Genomic DNA, 17,203 nt, shown 5'->3' with positions numbered 1-17,203 from the left:
GGAGAAGGGAATGGGGAGTTACACACAAAAATATTAATTTGGAATCCCTTGGACTTCACTGAAGTGGTTCTTCATGTTTCCTTTCTCGTTTTAAGAATTGTTCTCAAAAGCATAATGTAGTCTCCTTGGGTTGACATATTGCTGAGATAGATTATATGAAATTCAATGTTTCAATAGTATAGGCCCTGGGGTGGGGTGACACATTGCTGATCCTCCTTACAGGTGAGACATGGCATTTGAAAGGAGCCAGGTAACTTATCCAAAGCATCTTCTGCTCAGATTTCTGGCTGTTTCCTTCCTCTGGCTGAGGAACAATGCAAAGCCCCAGTGGTGCCTTTGGTGCGCAGTGCAGTTCTGACTGAGATCTTACGGTGACGTAAGCCAAGATACTTAGAAAGCATTTTCCTCCCCTGCTGACTAATTTCATCCTGATTAAAATCTGCAGTTCTGTTCCTCCATCTCTAATGGTGCTTCTTAAGATTTAAACACATATGCGTGGTAAGTGCTGGATCTTGGCTATTGTTTTTTCAGACTTGTGCATTTTTTAACCATCCCTCAGTCCTGAGCACAGCAAAGAGCTCTGGTGGGGTGGTCAAAGCATCAGCTGATGGACCAGCAGAGCCAAATTCAAGTATTAACTACTCCACTTGATAGCAAATTCCTTTACCTCTTTGATGGGTATGAGGCCTGACAATCCCATAGGGATGTGAGGACATGAAATAGCATGAGGATGTGCTTGGCAAACTGCTAAGCATTAAAAATGTAAAGTATATAAGAGCAAGAATCAGAGAGAGGAGTAGAAAGAGAACGATTCTGAGAAGGAGGCTTAAGATGGGCTTCAGGTCACATCTATATTCCCAGTCTGCTTTGTATAAAAGTTCAGACAAGGCTGTGCCCTATCTTCTAAGAGTAGAATAAGAAGAGATGTCAAACACTTTCCTGACCTCCACATTTCCTCATTTCCCTCCCTATAAAATATCTGGGTAACAAAACTGACTTTGCTCTTAGAAAAGGGCCTGGGAAGATAAATAGGCCAGTTCTAAGAGAGGATGAAGAAGACAAAACAGCTCTCATGATTGAGGTTCACAACATGTTAAAGATGGAGAGACATGAAACTAGCCAAATATTGTAAGTGGTATCTGATTGGGGGTGGGGGAAAACATGCTATAAAAAGGAGCCTGATAGCTCCCTACTATAGGCCTGGAGGTTTACAGTCAAGGGGGCCATATAAGATCCTCTACTGCCAATCAGAGCCAGTGGGCTGGAAGAAGGCAGGTCTCCTTGCTCTCAAGTGCTCCACCCTCCCACTCACTAGCATTTATGTGCCTACTAGAACACGTTTAGTTTGCTTTAATTATTAGTGGGTCTCGTTCTGGCTACATTAGAGCATCTTGTCCTTAAAGGACACTCACATAGAAAATAGTTTTACAGGTCCTCCTCCCACCCCCACAAAAAAAAATTCCAAATTGTAGAAAAACCCAATATTGCTTTGGTTAACTAGTGCTGCTCTGACGATAATATACCACAAATGGGATGGCCTTAACAAACAGGAGTTTCTTCTTACAATTTGGAGTCTTTAAGTCCGAGTTTAAAGTGCCAGGCCCTAGGGACTGGGTGAAAGCCCCTCCACCTTGGGCTTCAGCTTTGCCTCTTATTCTCAGCCCAATGAAGCTAGAGGCATCTCTTCACTCAGACAGCTACTGGCTGCTGAGGCTAACAAGCCCAAGGTTGACAAATAAAATGGCACAGTCCTGATGTTACCAAACCACATGGCAGGCCATTAATTCAAGTCCATCGTAAGTCCCAAAGTTGGCAGAGCATGGCAGGCTGCTGAACAACGACATGGCTACATGCAGGGTCCGAGCGTGCCATAAGCTAGAGACTATCCCCAAGGCTTCTCAGGAAGCAGACCACATCCCAAAGCAGCTATTCAGCTGCTTGTGGTAGATCCCAACATGGAGTTGATTGCCAGTGTAATCATGGGGAATAACTACCACCAGCTGCCCAGCCACTCAACCAGGCCCAGCCAAGTTGACACACAAACATAACTACCACAGATATTTTTTAGCCATAGCTCCCTATGAGTGATTGGCAGTAACTGGGTTATTTTCTGTTTTAGATTCATTCTGTTAGCACCTACCCCTACCTCCCATTAACACACTGGTTTTTGGCCCAGAATGTGCCAACTCACCTCTGCCCAGCCCTTCCCCAAGAAGCTGTATAGGCTCTCTCACATGAATTTAGAACTTCTGCAATGTCTTTTGTTGCCACATACACCAGCTATATGATCAATTTTCCCTCTAGGAGTGTGGGTTGGAGCCTTTGGGGAGATAGAAGACAGAGGTAACTTACAAAATTGGGCGAGACTGGAAGTCTTCCTGGTTCATCCTCTCAGACTGGCGGATCTTCAGGATCTCAGTGTAGCTCAGATTCTGCAGTTTGCACTTGAACTGGTCTAGGGAGCTAGGCTTGGTTGTAAGAGCTCTCATAACCTGCTCCTTCACCACCTGCATTACCTGTAGATGGAAGGAAGACCATCAGTTTTTGTGAGGCTGACGATGGCCATTCAGAAAAGACTTTCCAATGTGAATGGTGCCCTACCTGGACACTCTCAGGCTAAACCTTGAGCATGCTCTTCTAAAGAGTAAACTTCCATTCTTCTCCTGTGCAATTGGAACCACAGGGAGAGAAATGGATTGACGGACTTGGAATTGGGGTGTGTTAGAGGTGTGCTCCATTTGTTGGATACAGTATGTGGCTGCTGCTGAAGCAACACTGTAAACAGTGCAAACTCAAGAGTCAGGAATGAAAGAAGGCCAAGGGACAGCTAGAAGCCTACATATTAATTATTTTTATTAGGAAAAAAAATCACTGAGACAATTAACTGCGGAAGCTGGGTTGGCACCAGTTGAAATGACTGTGAACAGATACCCACACATGCTTCTACCAAACTACTTTTCCCATGGAGTTAGGTCCAGTAAGTTCATACAAATTATACATTCAGAAATGTTTATGCAGTATTGTCTCTTTGAGGAAGGTGTTTTTTTAAAGGAGGTTTAATAAATGAATACTGATATATTCCATGGGATGCTTCAAGAAAAAAGAAGACAGGTCAAGCCCAGAAGAAGACAATTAACCATTACTACTACTACTACTTTTTTTTTCTTCTGATTTTCATCAGAAAATACAGAGCAAGAAAAGATCAGAGAGCACAGAGCACAGGGGCATCCAAAGGGCTAGCTGTAATTTTGTTACTTCTATTTTCACCTTCTATTACAGATAGGAGCAACAGTTGTTTCTGTTTTTAAGGTACCTAGGAGCTCTGGTAGCATAGTGCCTAAGGCACTTGACTGCTAACCAGAAGGCTGGCGGTTCAAACCCACCAGCCACTCCTTGGAAGGAAGGTTGGGCAATCCTACTTCCGTGTAGTGATACTGCCTCGGAAACCCAAGGAGGGGTCGCTATGAGTCGGGGCTGACTCGATGGCAAATAACAACAACAACAGTACACACCAAAAGAAGCCCAGGTATTATAGTGGTTAAAGTGCTTAGCTGTTACTCAAAAGGTCAAAAGTTTGAATCCACCAGCCCTTCTGTGGGAGAAAGATGTGGCAGTCTGCTTCTGTAAAGATTTCTGCCTGGGAAACCCTATTGGGCAGTTCTAGTCTCTCCTCTAGGGTCATTATGAGTTAGACCTGACTCAATGGCACTTTTTTTTTTTTTAAACTAATGTGCCAGATGTTTTACATATTGTTGTTGTTGTTATGTGCTGTTGAGTCAGACCCGACTCATAGCGACACCTCCTTGGGTTTTCAAGGCAGTATCACTATGGAAGTAGACTGCCCCATCTTCCTTCCGAGGAGTGGCTAGTGGGTTTGAACCGCCAGGCTTCTAGTTAGCAGTCAAGTGCTTTAGGCACTATGCTATATGTTCTCTCTTTATCCATTCAAACCTTTGAAGTAGATATTATCCCTATCTCCACTTTACAAATGAGCAAAAAGTCTGTGAAATATTATGTAACATGTTCCAAGTCATACATCTGTTGGAACATAGCAGAGCGGGGATTTGAACCCCAAATTTTAAACAATCTACTATACTGCCTCCTATGCCACCATTCGTGCTGTCATCTGATAACTTAAAAACAAAACAAAACCACATATGTGCCTCTATTGTATGCTGGATTCCACTTTGTTGTTAATCATCTAATTTAATTCACCTTTCAACAGAGTAGAGTAAGGGTTATTACTACTCTTTTACAGATAATGAAACTAAGACAGAGAAAGGACTGATGACTTGTCCAAGGTCATGTATACCTACTTGAGTTCTAAGACACTCATTATGATGCTTGATTTTATGTGTCAACTTGGATTAAGTTATAATCCCCAGTAGTTTGACCAAACACTAGTCTACTTGATGTTATGAAGTAGATACATGTGATTAAAACACCTGGCCTTGGGTAGAGCAGACTATCTTCCATAATATAGTCCAATGCAATGTAATATAATCACCTTCCATAATGTAACTTAATGAAATGTAATCAATTGACCAGTTGAAAAGGTAGTTTCCCTATAGTATGTTCTGCCTCCAGACTATAAATAGACATTTGGGTAGAACTCTTTCATCATTTTTCACTCTGCACTCTTCTTGTCACCTGACCTATATATCTTGGGATGTAAGCCTGTGGGATTCTCCAGTTCAAATGACCCTCCAATTATGTGACTCAAGAGGTATTTCCAGCCTTTCTCTTCAATCACCTGAGGCCAATTCCTTTAAGTAAATCTCTCCCTGTGTGTGTGTGTGTGTGTGTGTGTGTTTATTTCTATTTCATGCTGAATAACCCTAAAACACTCAATAGCCCAGTAAAAAGGATCCAGCATAGACCTGACGCTGTATAGGCCTAGGGTACCGCTGATCCTTTATTATTATGACTGCAATCCCAATATTCGCCATATGGCTTCTATTCATTTGTTCATTCAATAATTCCTACCTACTAGGTACTCAATAATTGTCACTGACTAATCTCACTAAGATGCCATTGTTATGAAACATTATTGTAATAGACATAAAAATTTTACAGCATGGGAAAGACTAGCAGACACAGACTTTGGAATCTGTCTGATTGCTAGGTAATGGGAAACATTTCACAGCCTCAATAAATATCAGGAATCTGAAACATCCTCCACTTGACATCTTCTTGCACTTGCAGAGCTCTGTTCAATAGCACTGCCCCTCTTTGGGGGTGCAGACTGCTGAGAAACGTGCTTAGGTTTCTTTCTCCAAGTGTGTATCTTTCTGGGCAGCTGTCCTATCCATATCAGGGCCTAGTCAGGATCTTCTGAGGTCCAGAGGACATTCAGAGGAAGGAGAATGGGTGGAAAGTGAATCTTCCTAGGCAGCCAAACCAGTTGGCTTTCAGAGAAAGCTGAGAAGTGCCCATCAGGTCTCAGGGAGTGCCCATCAGGGACCCTGATGCTCTGACTTGGGGGAGTAGGTATCCTCATTCTTTAGCTGTCAGTACATCCATCCCTTGCAGTGTACCATACTCTGCATCAACTGTATGCCCAGGGGTCTCCCATCAACCACATTTCCCTTTACCAAATGAAAATGGCTGATCAGAGGCTAAGATGACCAATAGGTGGCTGGAAGAAAAACAAATCCATCTACTTTCAACTGGGAGCAAGACTCTTTTTTCTTACATGCTTCTGCGTTTTAGGAATCCAAGTCCACAGCAAGAACACTCACTATTAGGTGACATATTTGCATCTTCATAGGGGTTTTCTGAAAGGTGATATTTTATCTCACAAACCCATACAAACACACACACACAATAACACAGGCTAATGGTGGGAATCCTAGGAAATCTCAGAAGAAAACAGGGGCAGACAGATCTACTCTACTCACACATGGATCTCTGCCTTATCCACTGTCCTCAGAGGACCTGCCCACCCCATCTGCCCTGTGAAGGAATGATTGCTGGCAAATGTATGCTAGACCTCAGATTCATGGGAGTTTCTAAGGCCATGGCTGGGCTGCTCCTCGCAATCTAATTCATTATCGTTGTTGTTGTTGTTATGTGCCGTGGAGTCAGACCCGACTCATAGCGACCCCTCCTTGGGTTTCCGAGGCAGCATCACTACGGAAGTAGATTGCCTTCTGGTTAACAGTCAAGTGCCTTAGGCACTATGCCACCAGAGCTCCTTAACTCATTATTAGTTTACCATAAGTCAGGCTATATTGATAGGAGCCATTAGCAAATATTTGCCTGGAAAATGTTACTTATGAAGTCAATACAACAAATGTACTGGGAACCACCAAGTGTCTGCAATATGCTGGGAACTAGGAATTCAAAGATGAGTAAAATGATTCCTTGCCTTCTTGGAACTAATGGTCTCTAGAGAGATAACTACAGCCAGAGGTCATTACAGCAGAAGTATGAAATTGATAGAGAAGACAGACTTACAGACTTTGTTGGCAGGTGGGGAGATATTTTAGAGAAGACATTTCATATGTGCTTTGAAGGAAGAGTGGGTATTTGATGGTGTGGAAATAGATGAGTAACATGAACACCACCACACATTAGCTACTTTGAACCTGGCTTTATCTGAGTTAGAACCAATTATGTAAGCATCTTTATATGCTCCTAGCATAATGACATAAAGGAAAATTTCCAGTTGACTTTCCACTTCGTCTGCTTCTTTTTCTCTTAGACAAAATGCTAAATTTGAGATGCTTGACAAATTTTGAAACTGTGACCATCTTACATTATGTGGTTAGATTTAGTCAAAGCTGAATTACAATATGTCAGGGCACTGCAAGAGCTACCCCATTTCCCACTTAGACATATTAGTTGAAGTAAGGGGACAATTATTGTTTCCCAACATTATTTGACTTGTGATGGGAGGTAGGACATGTGAAAGAGGCAGAGATATAGCAATTGTTGCTGTTTGTTACTGTGTGCCATCAAGTCCATCCCAATTTTTAAGAAAAATAATGTGGTGGTTAAGTTTGTGTGTCAACTTGGCTGGGCCTGGTTGAGTGGCTGGGCAGCTGGATATAGTATTCCCCATGATGAGACTGGTAATCAACTTCATGGTAGAATCTACTGTGAGCAGCTGAGTAGCTACTTTGGGTATGCGGTCTGCTTCTAGTATATAAGAAACAGCTTTGGGAATGGTCTCCAGCTTATGGCACGCTTGAACCCTGCATGTAGCCTGAATGTATTGCTGTTCAGCAGTCTGCCACGCACTGCCAACCTTGGGCTTTCAATGGACTTGAATTAATGGCCTGCCATATGGTTTGATAATATCAGGATTGTGCCATTTTATTTGTCAACCTTGGGCTTGTTAGCTTCAGCAGCCAGTAGCTGCCTGAGTGAAGAGATGCCTCTAGCTTCAGTGGGTCGGGAGCAAGAGGCAGAGCTGAAGCCCAAGGTCGAGGGGCTTTGATGCAACCCATAGAGCCTGGCACTTTGAACATGGACTTAAACCCTCCAAATTGTAAGACTAAACTCCTAGTTGTTCCAGCCATTCCATTTGTGGTATATTCTTGTCAGAGCAGCACTAAGTAACCAGAACAAATACCCAAACCAAACTCATTGGCATCAAGTCAATTCTGACTCATAGTGACCCTACAGGACAAAGTAGAACTGCCCCATAGGATTTCCAAAGCTGTAAATCTTTATGTAAGCAGATTGCCTAATTTTTCTCCTGAGGAGTGGCTGGTGGGTTTGAACTGCCAGCCTTTTGGTCAGCAGCTGAATATCTTAACCATTGCACCACCAGAGCTCCTTTTGATCCCAAATAGCTAATTCTTAACAGAGCATAATGCTCAAGGAAGACATATTTTACTATTGTTTGGTTTTAAGTAGATTTCAGGAGATAATTTTTAAGTTTTAAAGATCTCAGGGCAGTTGTTTCAGGGATTCATCCAGCCCTCAGGCCTCCAGATAGTCTGTACTCCATAAGAACTTAAAATTCTGTTCTGTATTTTCCCTCTTTTGGTCTGGATTCTTCCATGGAATCTTTGATAAAAATGTTCAGTAACAAGTAGTAAGGCATCACACAGCTCTTCCAGTGTCATGGGAAAGGAGGCAGTTGTTCATGGAGGCAATAAGCCTCCATGTCCTTATCTTATTCCTAACTCTCCTTTCCTCTGTTGCTCCAGGTGAATGAATAGCTAGCAAATGCCATGTCTTGAATGGCCGCTTGTAAGATTTTAAGACCCCAGACACTATGCAACAAACTAGGAGGGAGAACAGAAGCACTAAACACATTATTAGGCCAATTAACTGGGATGTCCCATGGAACCATGACTGTAAACCTCTATACTAAGGAACCAAATCTCATGAGGCTTTTGCTTGTACATAAGCAGCCTCAGTAGCTACTCTCTTTTTGTTGTTGTTGTAAATATGTCTATCACATAACTTTTGCAGTTCAGCTTTTTACAGGTATAAAACTTATTGACAGCAATTACAATAATTGGCTCTGCAGCCATGACCCTTTTTAAAATTAAGGTGATTTGAATGAAATTTTTGTCACTTGCCACTGAATGTCCCCAAAATACATATACTTGTGTCCAAGAGGGGTGCTAAAGGGGCATGGAGGCAGCATCTTTTGACCTCCTCAAACTATACAAGAGGAAGAGAAAATCACCATCAGCAGCCCAAGGCCTGTTCCTCTGAGGCCAGACACGCTGTCATCCTCCAGCCCTTTTATCAACTTTGACACCAACCGAACCTCCCATGGCACCCACCACCCTCTTTTCTGGGTTTGATAATATGCTGCAGTGGCTGCACAGATTATGGGATTTATTAGGAAAGCAACAGGGTACAATTCAAGTTCAGGAATGCACTCAGGATATAGTTCTTTGATCAGGGCAGTCTCCTCTCTGCTGTGCATTTAAACACACTCCTCTGGCCCTTGGCTCTCAGCCTGGCCTCTGCCTCTGTGGTCCAAGTAAGCCTGCTGCACTGTCCTATGCCTCTTCGTTCCATTGCTGCTGTCTCTCAGCCAGGCGTCTCTCTCAGCTGGCAGTGAGATTCACCCTCTGCCTCTAGAAGGACTCATATTAAGCCTGGCAGAGTGGAAAAACTAACCAATGCCAACATCAGAGTTCTACACACCTGAGAGAGAGCAAACTTTCCCAGAAGATTACTTTGTTCTGCGCCAACAGAAATACCCCAGGTGGTTGACTTTAACAATCAGGATTAAAAGCAGCTACTCAGTTGCCACAGAAAATTCCACCATGGAGTTAATTACCAGCCTTATTATAGCAAATAACTACAACCAGCTGCCCAGCAAAGTTTACACATATTTGCATGGTCCCACCCAGTAATCCGGTGGGAGTTACAAAGACTATGGCTAGAAAAACCGTATCACGCAACTCACTACACCATATGGGGGTACCAGTTTGTGGGGTTGAGGTTGCCAGGGTAGGAGGGGAAGCAGGACATGGAAGCTAGATAGAAAGCCCAAAGCTACTTCTAAAAAAATCACCTTCATTGGTATACTCATGGTTGTACCTTCACAAGGAAATAGAGTTAATCTTTAGTGCAGTAACATAACTTATATGTTATGCTTAAAATCCACTGCTGCAGTCTCATTCCTGTAGTTTAAGATTTATCTTTGCTAAATGCAAGAATCTGTAAGTGGAATAATCCTTTAAACTCCCTCAAATCACTTATATTTCAGTTTGAAGAAAGTATAGAACATTTCCTAAGAGTAGGTTGATAAAGAGAAGGGAGCAGAGACTATGAGGGCACCTAACCCCAGGGGTAGGGATAGGAGCAGTAAGCCTAAAGCTTAGACCAGAGGCTGGCAGAGTCAAAGGCTGGCCGGCCTTACCTGCTTCATAGTTTTGCTTGATACTGGACCCAAGAATTTCTTCAGTACCCACCAGCCACTCCTCGGAAGGAAGGTTGGGCAATCCTACTTCTGTAGTGATACTGCCTTCGAAACCCAAGGAGGGGTCGCTATGAGTCGGGGCCGACTCGATGGCACATAACAACAACAACGCTTTTTCTTATCTGTGTACCAAAGATAATAACCACAGGAAAAGATGCCATTGATTTTTTAAGAAGACAAGCCAGTTACATAAATCAAACATTCCTCTGTACCTTTGCAAAGTAGCTCAATAAGGGTTACAATTAATGGCTTGAAGTCTCTGTTAATGTTCCATGTGTGTAGTCTAAATCAGGACAGTCACAACCACCATCCTTAATTCTGTACTTTCTGGAAAATGTCAGACCTTTTTCCATTTGTTTGAAAAAATTCAGTGTTACAGAGGCATCAACGAGTCAATGGAGTTAAAATTTCTTAGTTACAGCATGTACTTTGCCACAGACATCAAAGAAAACATGCTCTTAAGATCTGCATTCACTGTTGGCATTGACCGAATCTTCAAGCACTGTCTGAAAGGTGCCTACTGATGTGTTTCTGGAGTTCTCTAAGCACATCATTCTCTGTAATAATGTTACACTTCACAAAAGATGTGGAAGATGTAGTTCTTGCCACATAGGACACCTGTACATCAACTGGAGATAAGCTTTTGGTTCTTTGGAAGACTGGGTTAAGGTTGTAAGCGCTTGTGATCTCTGGATGGGATCGTGTGCTGGTCAAGCAGTCTACTGTACTCCTGGTTTCATTGTTGCTCAATGGAAATGCACTTCTATATTTCATTCCAAGATCCACTGGTCCTCTGTGGGCTCCTAGTAAAATCACTTTTCTGAAATTGGCTTTATACCCATATTCTGTGTATGCCTGGAAGCTATTAACATAGATATACCACCTTTATCCTGTATCATTCATTCAACAAATATTTATTGAGCACCTTTTCCATGCTGGAGTCCCTGGGTGATACAAATAGCAAATATTCTCAGTTGTTAACTGAGATTGGCACTTGGAGTCCATCCTGAGGCATCTTGGAAGACAGACCTGGAGATCACCACTGAAAACCCTATGGTTCACAGTTCTATTCTGACACACATGTGGTCATCATTAGCTGGAATTGACCCTATGGCAGCTGTTTTTTTTTTTTTTGGCAAAACACTGTTAGCTATTCAAGACTTTGTACTGAATGAAATCAAGGTCTGGGAAAGTGGCTAAGACACACACCTACATACCTGCCTTACTCTGGGGGAGCAAGGGGCAAGACATTGATTTCACAAGTATTTGCTGAGCCCTTCTTGAGGGTCAGCTGGCCTAGGACTCAGAAGGAGTTGGACTGGGGCTGGAGGAGAGGCCAGATCTGGACACAATGAAGTGCAAGGGAGGGTCACTGTTGACGGAAGACACAGCAAGAACAAAGGCTCAGAGGAAGGAAAGCATTGTGGGAGAAAGCAAGGTGGGATTGAAAGGCAGGCAGGGGCCACAGAGTTGATGGCACAGATGAACAATTTGGATTTTTTTTTCCTGTAACTCAGCAAAGCCATCAGAAGATATTTGGGTACATGACAGAACCCAATAATATAAAGTACACTGAGACACATATATGAAGACTGGGGTTAGAAGGGAACGTCAGAGAAATTTTCATGGTTGAGACAAAATTTGTGCTGAGCCTTGAAAGATGAATGAGAGTTACTTAGATGAAGAAGGGAGGAAAAGGAATTCCAGGCAGAGAGACCAGTAAGAGCAAAGGCAGGGAGTGAGTAGTGAATGCCTCAAGCATTAAAGAAAACATGCTTAGGAATCTACAGGAGTAACCTTTCATCAGAGAATGGACAGGTACTGATTTCTGTGTGGATTCCCAGCCGTCAGAGTCCAACACATCCCAGTTTTGAATCTAGGTTGTACGTTTCTTGGATCTGTGACCTTCCTCAAGGTACTCCAACCCTCTGAGACACATTTTCATCATCTGCCAACCAGAGTACTAGTGACTTAGAATGCACCAGAAATTATAAATTGGATAACACCCTTCATGGTACATAAACCAAACCAAATCCACTGCTATTGAGTCGATTCTAACTCAATTGGGTTTCCAAGGCTGTAAATGTTTACAGAATTAGATTGTCTCATCTGCCTCCTACAGAGCAGCTGGTGGGTTTGAACCACCGTCTACTTGGTTAGCAACCAAATGCTTTCCCTCTATGCCACCCAAGCTCCTTAACGGGTATTTAACAGACTTGAGCTGTCCTTCCTGAGCCTTAGTTTTTTCACTGTAATAATACCAAATTTGCACGGCTGCTGTGAAATCTAAACAATACATTGCATGCAAGAACCTGATATACTGAACGGAACATAGCAGACACTTAACAAATGCGAATTCCTTTCTCCTCCCAGAATACTCAGAATGAAATTACTCATGTCAGAGGTTTTTCCTATAATAATATCCTTGACAAGCTATACCCAGACCCATCTGAATCCCCAAAATGCAGCTTTTCAGGCTCCACCCCAGACCTACTGAATCAGTAACTCTGGGTCTGGCCCCTGTACTCAGTGCTCTAATAGCCCCCTCCTACCAGGTCATTCTGATACTAGGGTTTGAGAGCCCCTGATCCCACCAAACATACAGCACCACTTCTGAGCCTTTAGTTTGGCATCTGCTCCCTGTAGCCACTCTCGTCATATCACTAATGGGGCAATTAAGTAAGTTATTTGTGTATCTTTCACACCAACTAGATTATAAGTCCCTGGAGGTCAAGTACTGTATTAAGGTTCATAGTGCTTAACACAATATCTTTCATACTTTCGTAGCAATTAATATGTACCTACCAAAGATTCTAAGGCTTCCTCTTTTAACTATAGAATTCACCACCAACAAATAAATCCTTAACAAAATTATAGTACTGTGGCTTGGTGGTGTGATTTTATGGTTACAAAGCTAAAGGATGTCTGTGTTTTTGAGGTGGTGTCTTAGTGTTCCAGAGGGCTCTTCTGGCTTTCTTCCAAGGCTGCAGCCAAGCAAAGGATTTCAGAAGAAGCCACAACAGTGCACGCTAAGTACAATTTACCCCCTATCAGTGATTGCCCTGTTAAATTGATTTATCTTCATAATGAAAAGGGCTAAGTCAAGGAAGACAAGCTCACACAGTCTAGCTTAAAAAAGATTCATATGGGAGAGTTTTCATTCCTGGGCCTCATGATGAGACCACTTTTCTTCCCAGAAATGTTCCTTATACAAAACAAAATGACTGAAGGCTTACGACAGTCAAAACATCAGAGGGATTCTGCCCAGACAGGATTATGGGGGAAGGAACACCCAGAAAGTCAAATGTAAGCAGGATAATGTCCTAGAGGCTGGGGTCACATTGAAGGGCTACATTCTGTGTTTAGAATATGGAGAAATGGCCTTGCCCTAAAAAAGGTATAGGAATTTAGGGTAAAAATGAGTGACTTACTCGGCAACTACATTATTGACCTTAGAGAGAAGGCTGGAGAATTTTTCTATGTTAAAAAAAAAAAAAGCAAACAAACAAAAAACGAACCTACTGCCATTGAGCTGATTCAGGCTCATGCACCTCTGTGTGTTACAGAGTAAAACTGCTCCCCACTATGGTTTTCATGGCTATAATCTTTTTTTTTTTTTCCCCAAATAATATTTTATTGTGTTCTGGTGAAAGTTTACACAGAAAATTAGGATCTGATTTAACATTTACTACACAATTAATTGTTCTGTGACATTGATTACATTTTTTACAATGTGCTAATATTCTCACTCATTCCTCCATGGATATTTCACCTCCAATAACCTGGTTTCCTTGTCACCGGAGTCTTTCATTTTTGCTTTAAAGTAATTGTTGACCATTTGATCTCGTATACATGATTTTTAAAAGGTGCACAGTATTCATGGGTATCATCATTTATTTAATGAGCCTATTATTTAGCTAAAAGGTGATGTTGGGATAGGTTCAATTCAGGGTTTAAAGAGTATCTCAGGGCAATATTCCTGGGGAGTCCTCTAGTCTCAACTGATCCAGTAAGCCTACATTTTTTTAAGAATTTGAGTCCTATTACACGTTTTTCTCCCATTCTATCTGATCCATCAACTGGCCCCGATCAAAGCAGCATAGTCAGATACCAACTAGTTCTTCTGGTCTCATGGTAGATGAGGCCATGGTTTCTGTAGACTGTTAGTTCTAGAGACTAGTTTCTTCTCTGAGTTTTTGGCTTCCTTCTTCCTTTTTTGTGCAGAGGAGAAATGACAGATAATTGGATCTTAGATGGCTTCTTGCAAGCTTTTAAGATCTCAGACACTGTTCACCAAACTAGGATGTAGAACATAAACTTTATGAACTACATTATGCCAATAGACCAAGTTGTCCCATAAGACTATGGTCCTAAGTCTTCAAACACAGAATACCAATCCCTCAAGATGTTTGGTTATATCTAAGTATATTTATGACTGTGCCCCCATGTGGTTTATTATATAAATGAACACACATGCATGCCCACACATACATGTAAATACATATACATACAGCTACATTTATATATGCATACATGTGTCGTGGCTGTAATCTTTTTGGAAGTGGATCACCAGGTGCCAACTGGTGGGTTCAGACCACCAACCTTTCGATTAGCAGTTGAGCACAAACTGTTTGTGCCACCTAATCAGAGCAGCTTCGGAAAACTCCAGATGGTTTTATTTTGTAGGTTTACCAGAGTTGGAGAGTAGACTACGTAAACCAGTCCATTCAAAAGAGAGAATTTGGTGAGTGGAGTCAAGTGTATTAAAAGAAGGAGAGAAAAAGTAAAGGTGCTCTCTGAGCCCAAAGAGTGGCATGTGAGTTTTCTGTATGTATTCGGGGGCAGTGGGGCACAGCAGCAGTGAGCAAATTTCTTCTGTATGCAGTAAATATTTTCAGCTTTGTGGACCATATCGTCTCTGTTGCAACTATTCAACTCTGTGGTGGTAACATCAAAGCAACCACAAATAATACATAAATAAAGGAGTGTGGCTGTTTCAATAAAACTCTATTTATAAAGAACAAGTAGGAGGCTGGATTTGGCCTGCAGGGCAGCAGTCTGCTGACTCCTGGCATAGAGGGAGAGGTCCCTAAGTGGCTCAAATAATTTGCACTTGGCTACTAACTGAAAGGTTGGTGGCTCAAACCCACTCAGTGGTGCCATGGTGATTTGTTTCCATTAAGATTACAACCAAGAAAACCCTACGGAGCCATTCTACTCGTAACACATGGGGTCACCTGAGTCAGAATCGACTCAAAGGCAATTGGTTTGGTTTGGTTTCACCTTAGTGTAGAGGAAGAACACCTGTCTTTAAAAGTTAGACAGTGCTCATTTCAAAATTAGACCCCATCAGGCACTAGCCTGATTACTATGGGAAAATTGCTTAACTTCTCTGGACCTTGATTTCCTCATCTATAAAGTGGACATGATCATCCTTAGTCAGGATTAGAACATGCAGAGTGTTAGGGTCAATATCTGGCACCTACCATTATGATATTTTCTTTGAATCATGGCAATAATGATACCTAACCCAAAGAAAATCTCTCCCTTGTAGTATACAAACAGTTTGCACAGGCCTCTTATGACTTCAGGTGCTTACAACATGTTCAAGACCATATTTTGGTCACATGGAACACAACTGATTTTGATTAGAGAGCTATTTTCTTTTCTTTCTTTTTTTAAAACAGTATTCTAAACTTTAGCTCTGAATAGTTTCAGTGGCCTTGTGAGATACTTTGGCCTGTCCTTGCTGTCCTCTGCCATATCTCCCACTGTGCTGTCATCAGTGCAGTCCCCTGGTGAAGTGCCCAGCTCTCTCGGGCTCTGCTGGGTCAGGCTTCATGTAAATGAAGAAAAATTGTTTCGGAATCACAGAGGCCTGCTCAGCCGCTATGCAACCTTTGGCACCTCTCGATTTCATCATTGTCCTAAATTATTCAAGACACATTCCAAACATTTTGTTCATTAATAAATGCAAAAGAGCTCTTCTGCATTTCACAAAGGACATTGTATAATACCTTGGCATCTAGTAATCACGAGTCCCTCCCAGATATATTCTTGCATGTCTGTAATGGCTCTCTCTGTTCTGAGCTCCCGTGGGCATCTTTCTGAAGGGGTGATGACCTAATTCAGAACCAAAGCCAGAGTTGTGCTTGATACTGGCAATGAAGTCACTGTAACTATTTCTTGGTAGGATGATGTTTCACAACTTAACAAATGATGCATTTGTTATGCATCATGGTAATAGCTGAGATATGTACCAAAGAGCTTGGGGAAAGAATAGTTCACTGCAGACTGTTTAAACCTCCTAAGTTAGATTTCTGCAATGCAGATTGCTGATAAACCAAGGTCTGTTCTCTGGGAGCTATATATCTGTACCTTGACAGAAGCAACTCTGAGGGTGTCTTCAGTAAGTGTTGGCAAACACTCTGTAAAAGTAATGAAAATAACAAGACCTCTTGGGCTTGAGAACGTGTGTTTTCATGAATGTCAGGAATTTTGCTCTGAAGATCACAACAGTGTGACATTGACTTTATGTCTTGATATCTGTTCTACTTCACGTCATTACCACTGCTCCTCCCTGGACTCCTGCCCCATTGCCTTCTCTAGTTTATCCAACTACCTTCTGACTTCAATTCTGCCCCCTTCAGTACCTCCTTTCTGTAGCCATCTTACTTCCAAATTGTGAATCTGATCATAGCATTTACCAGCTTAAAATCTACAGTAACTCAGTACTACATTTAAAGTGAAGAAGAGTCCTTCTTTCAAACATGATACACATGGGCCCTCACTGTTGGCTTCTACCTCTGTCTCTCAGATTCCACCTTACTTGACTCTACCCTCTTATCCCCCATCTAGACACACTGAAGTTCTTTCAGTGCCCTGACTTTCACTCTTGTGCCTTCATTTATGCTGTTTCCTTCCCCAATAACTAATGTTGTTATTAGCTATTGTTGAGTCAGGCCCTGATTCTTGGGGACCCCATGCACAATGGAATCAGCCTGCTGTGAACCATAGGGTTTTAATTGGCTGATTTTTCACAGTAGATCTCCAGGCCTTTCTCCCTAGTTTGTCTTAATCTACAATCTCCACTGAAATCTGTTCAATATCATAACAACATGCAAGCCTCCAGTGACAGATGGGTGACGACTGTGCATGATGTGCACTGCCTGGGAACAGAACTCGGACGTCCCACAAGGAAGGTGAGAATTCTACTACTGAACTACCACCAACAACCTGCAATTAAAATCTCCCTTATATCTCATCCTAATACTTGTTCATTCTTCAAGCACAGATCTACAT

General features: G+C 42.1%; 1 protein-coding gene across 1 annotated transcript in view; it reads right to left on the bottom strand.

Moving 5' to 3' along the window:
• The window catches only part of ELMO1 (engulfment and cell motility 1), a 679,198-nt gene that overhangs the window by 62,516 nt on the left and 599,479 nt on the right, over positions 1-17,203 (bottom strand). The window contains exon 17 of the mRNA XM_007950092.1: positions 2,353-2,516. Coding sequence (XP_007948283.1) covers positions 2,353-2,516 — 164 coding nt within the window. The remainder of the gene's footprint in view (positions 1-2,352; positions 2,517-17,203) is intronic.

This window comes from Orycteropus afer, unplaced genomic scaffold (genome assembly GCF_000298275.1).
Source record: "Orycteropus afer afer isolate SDZICR_OR568_19922 unplaced genomic scaffold, OryAfe1.0 scaffold00263, whole genome shotgun sequence".
Classification (NCBI taxonomy): Eukaryota; Metazoa; Chordata; class Mammalia; order Tubulidentata; family Orycteropodidae; genus Orycteropus; species Orycteropus afer.
The sequence above is the reverse complement of the archived record's forward strand: the minus strand, read 5'-3'. Positions and strand labels throughout refer to the sequence as shown.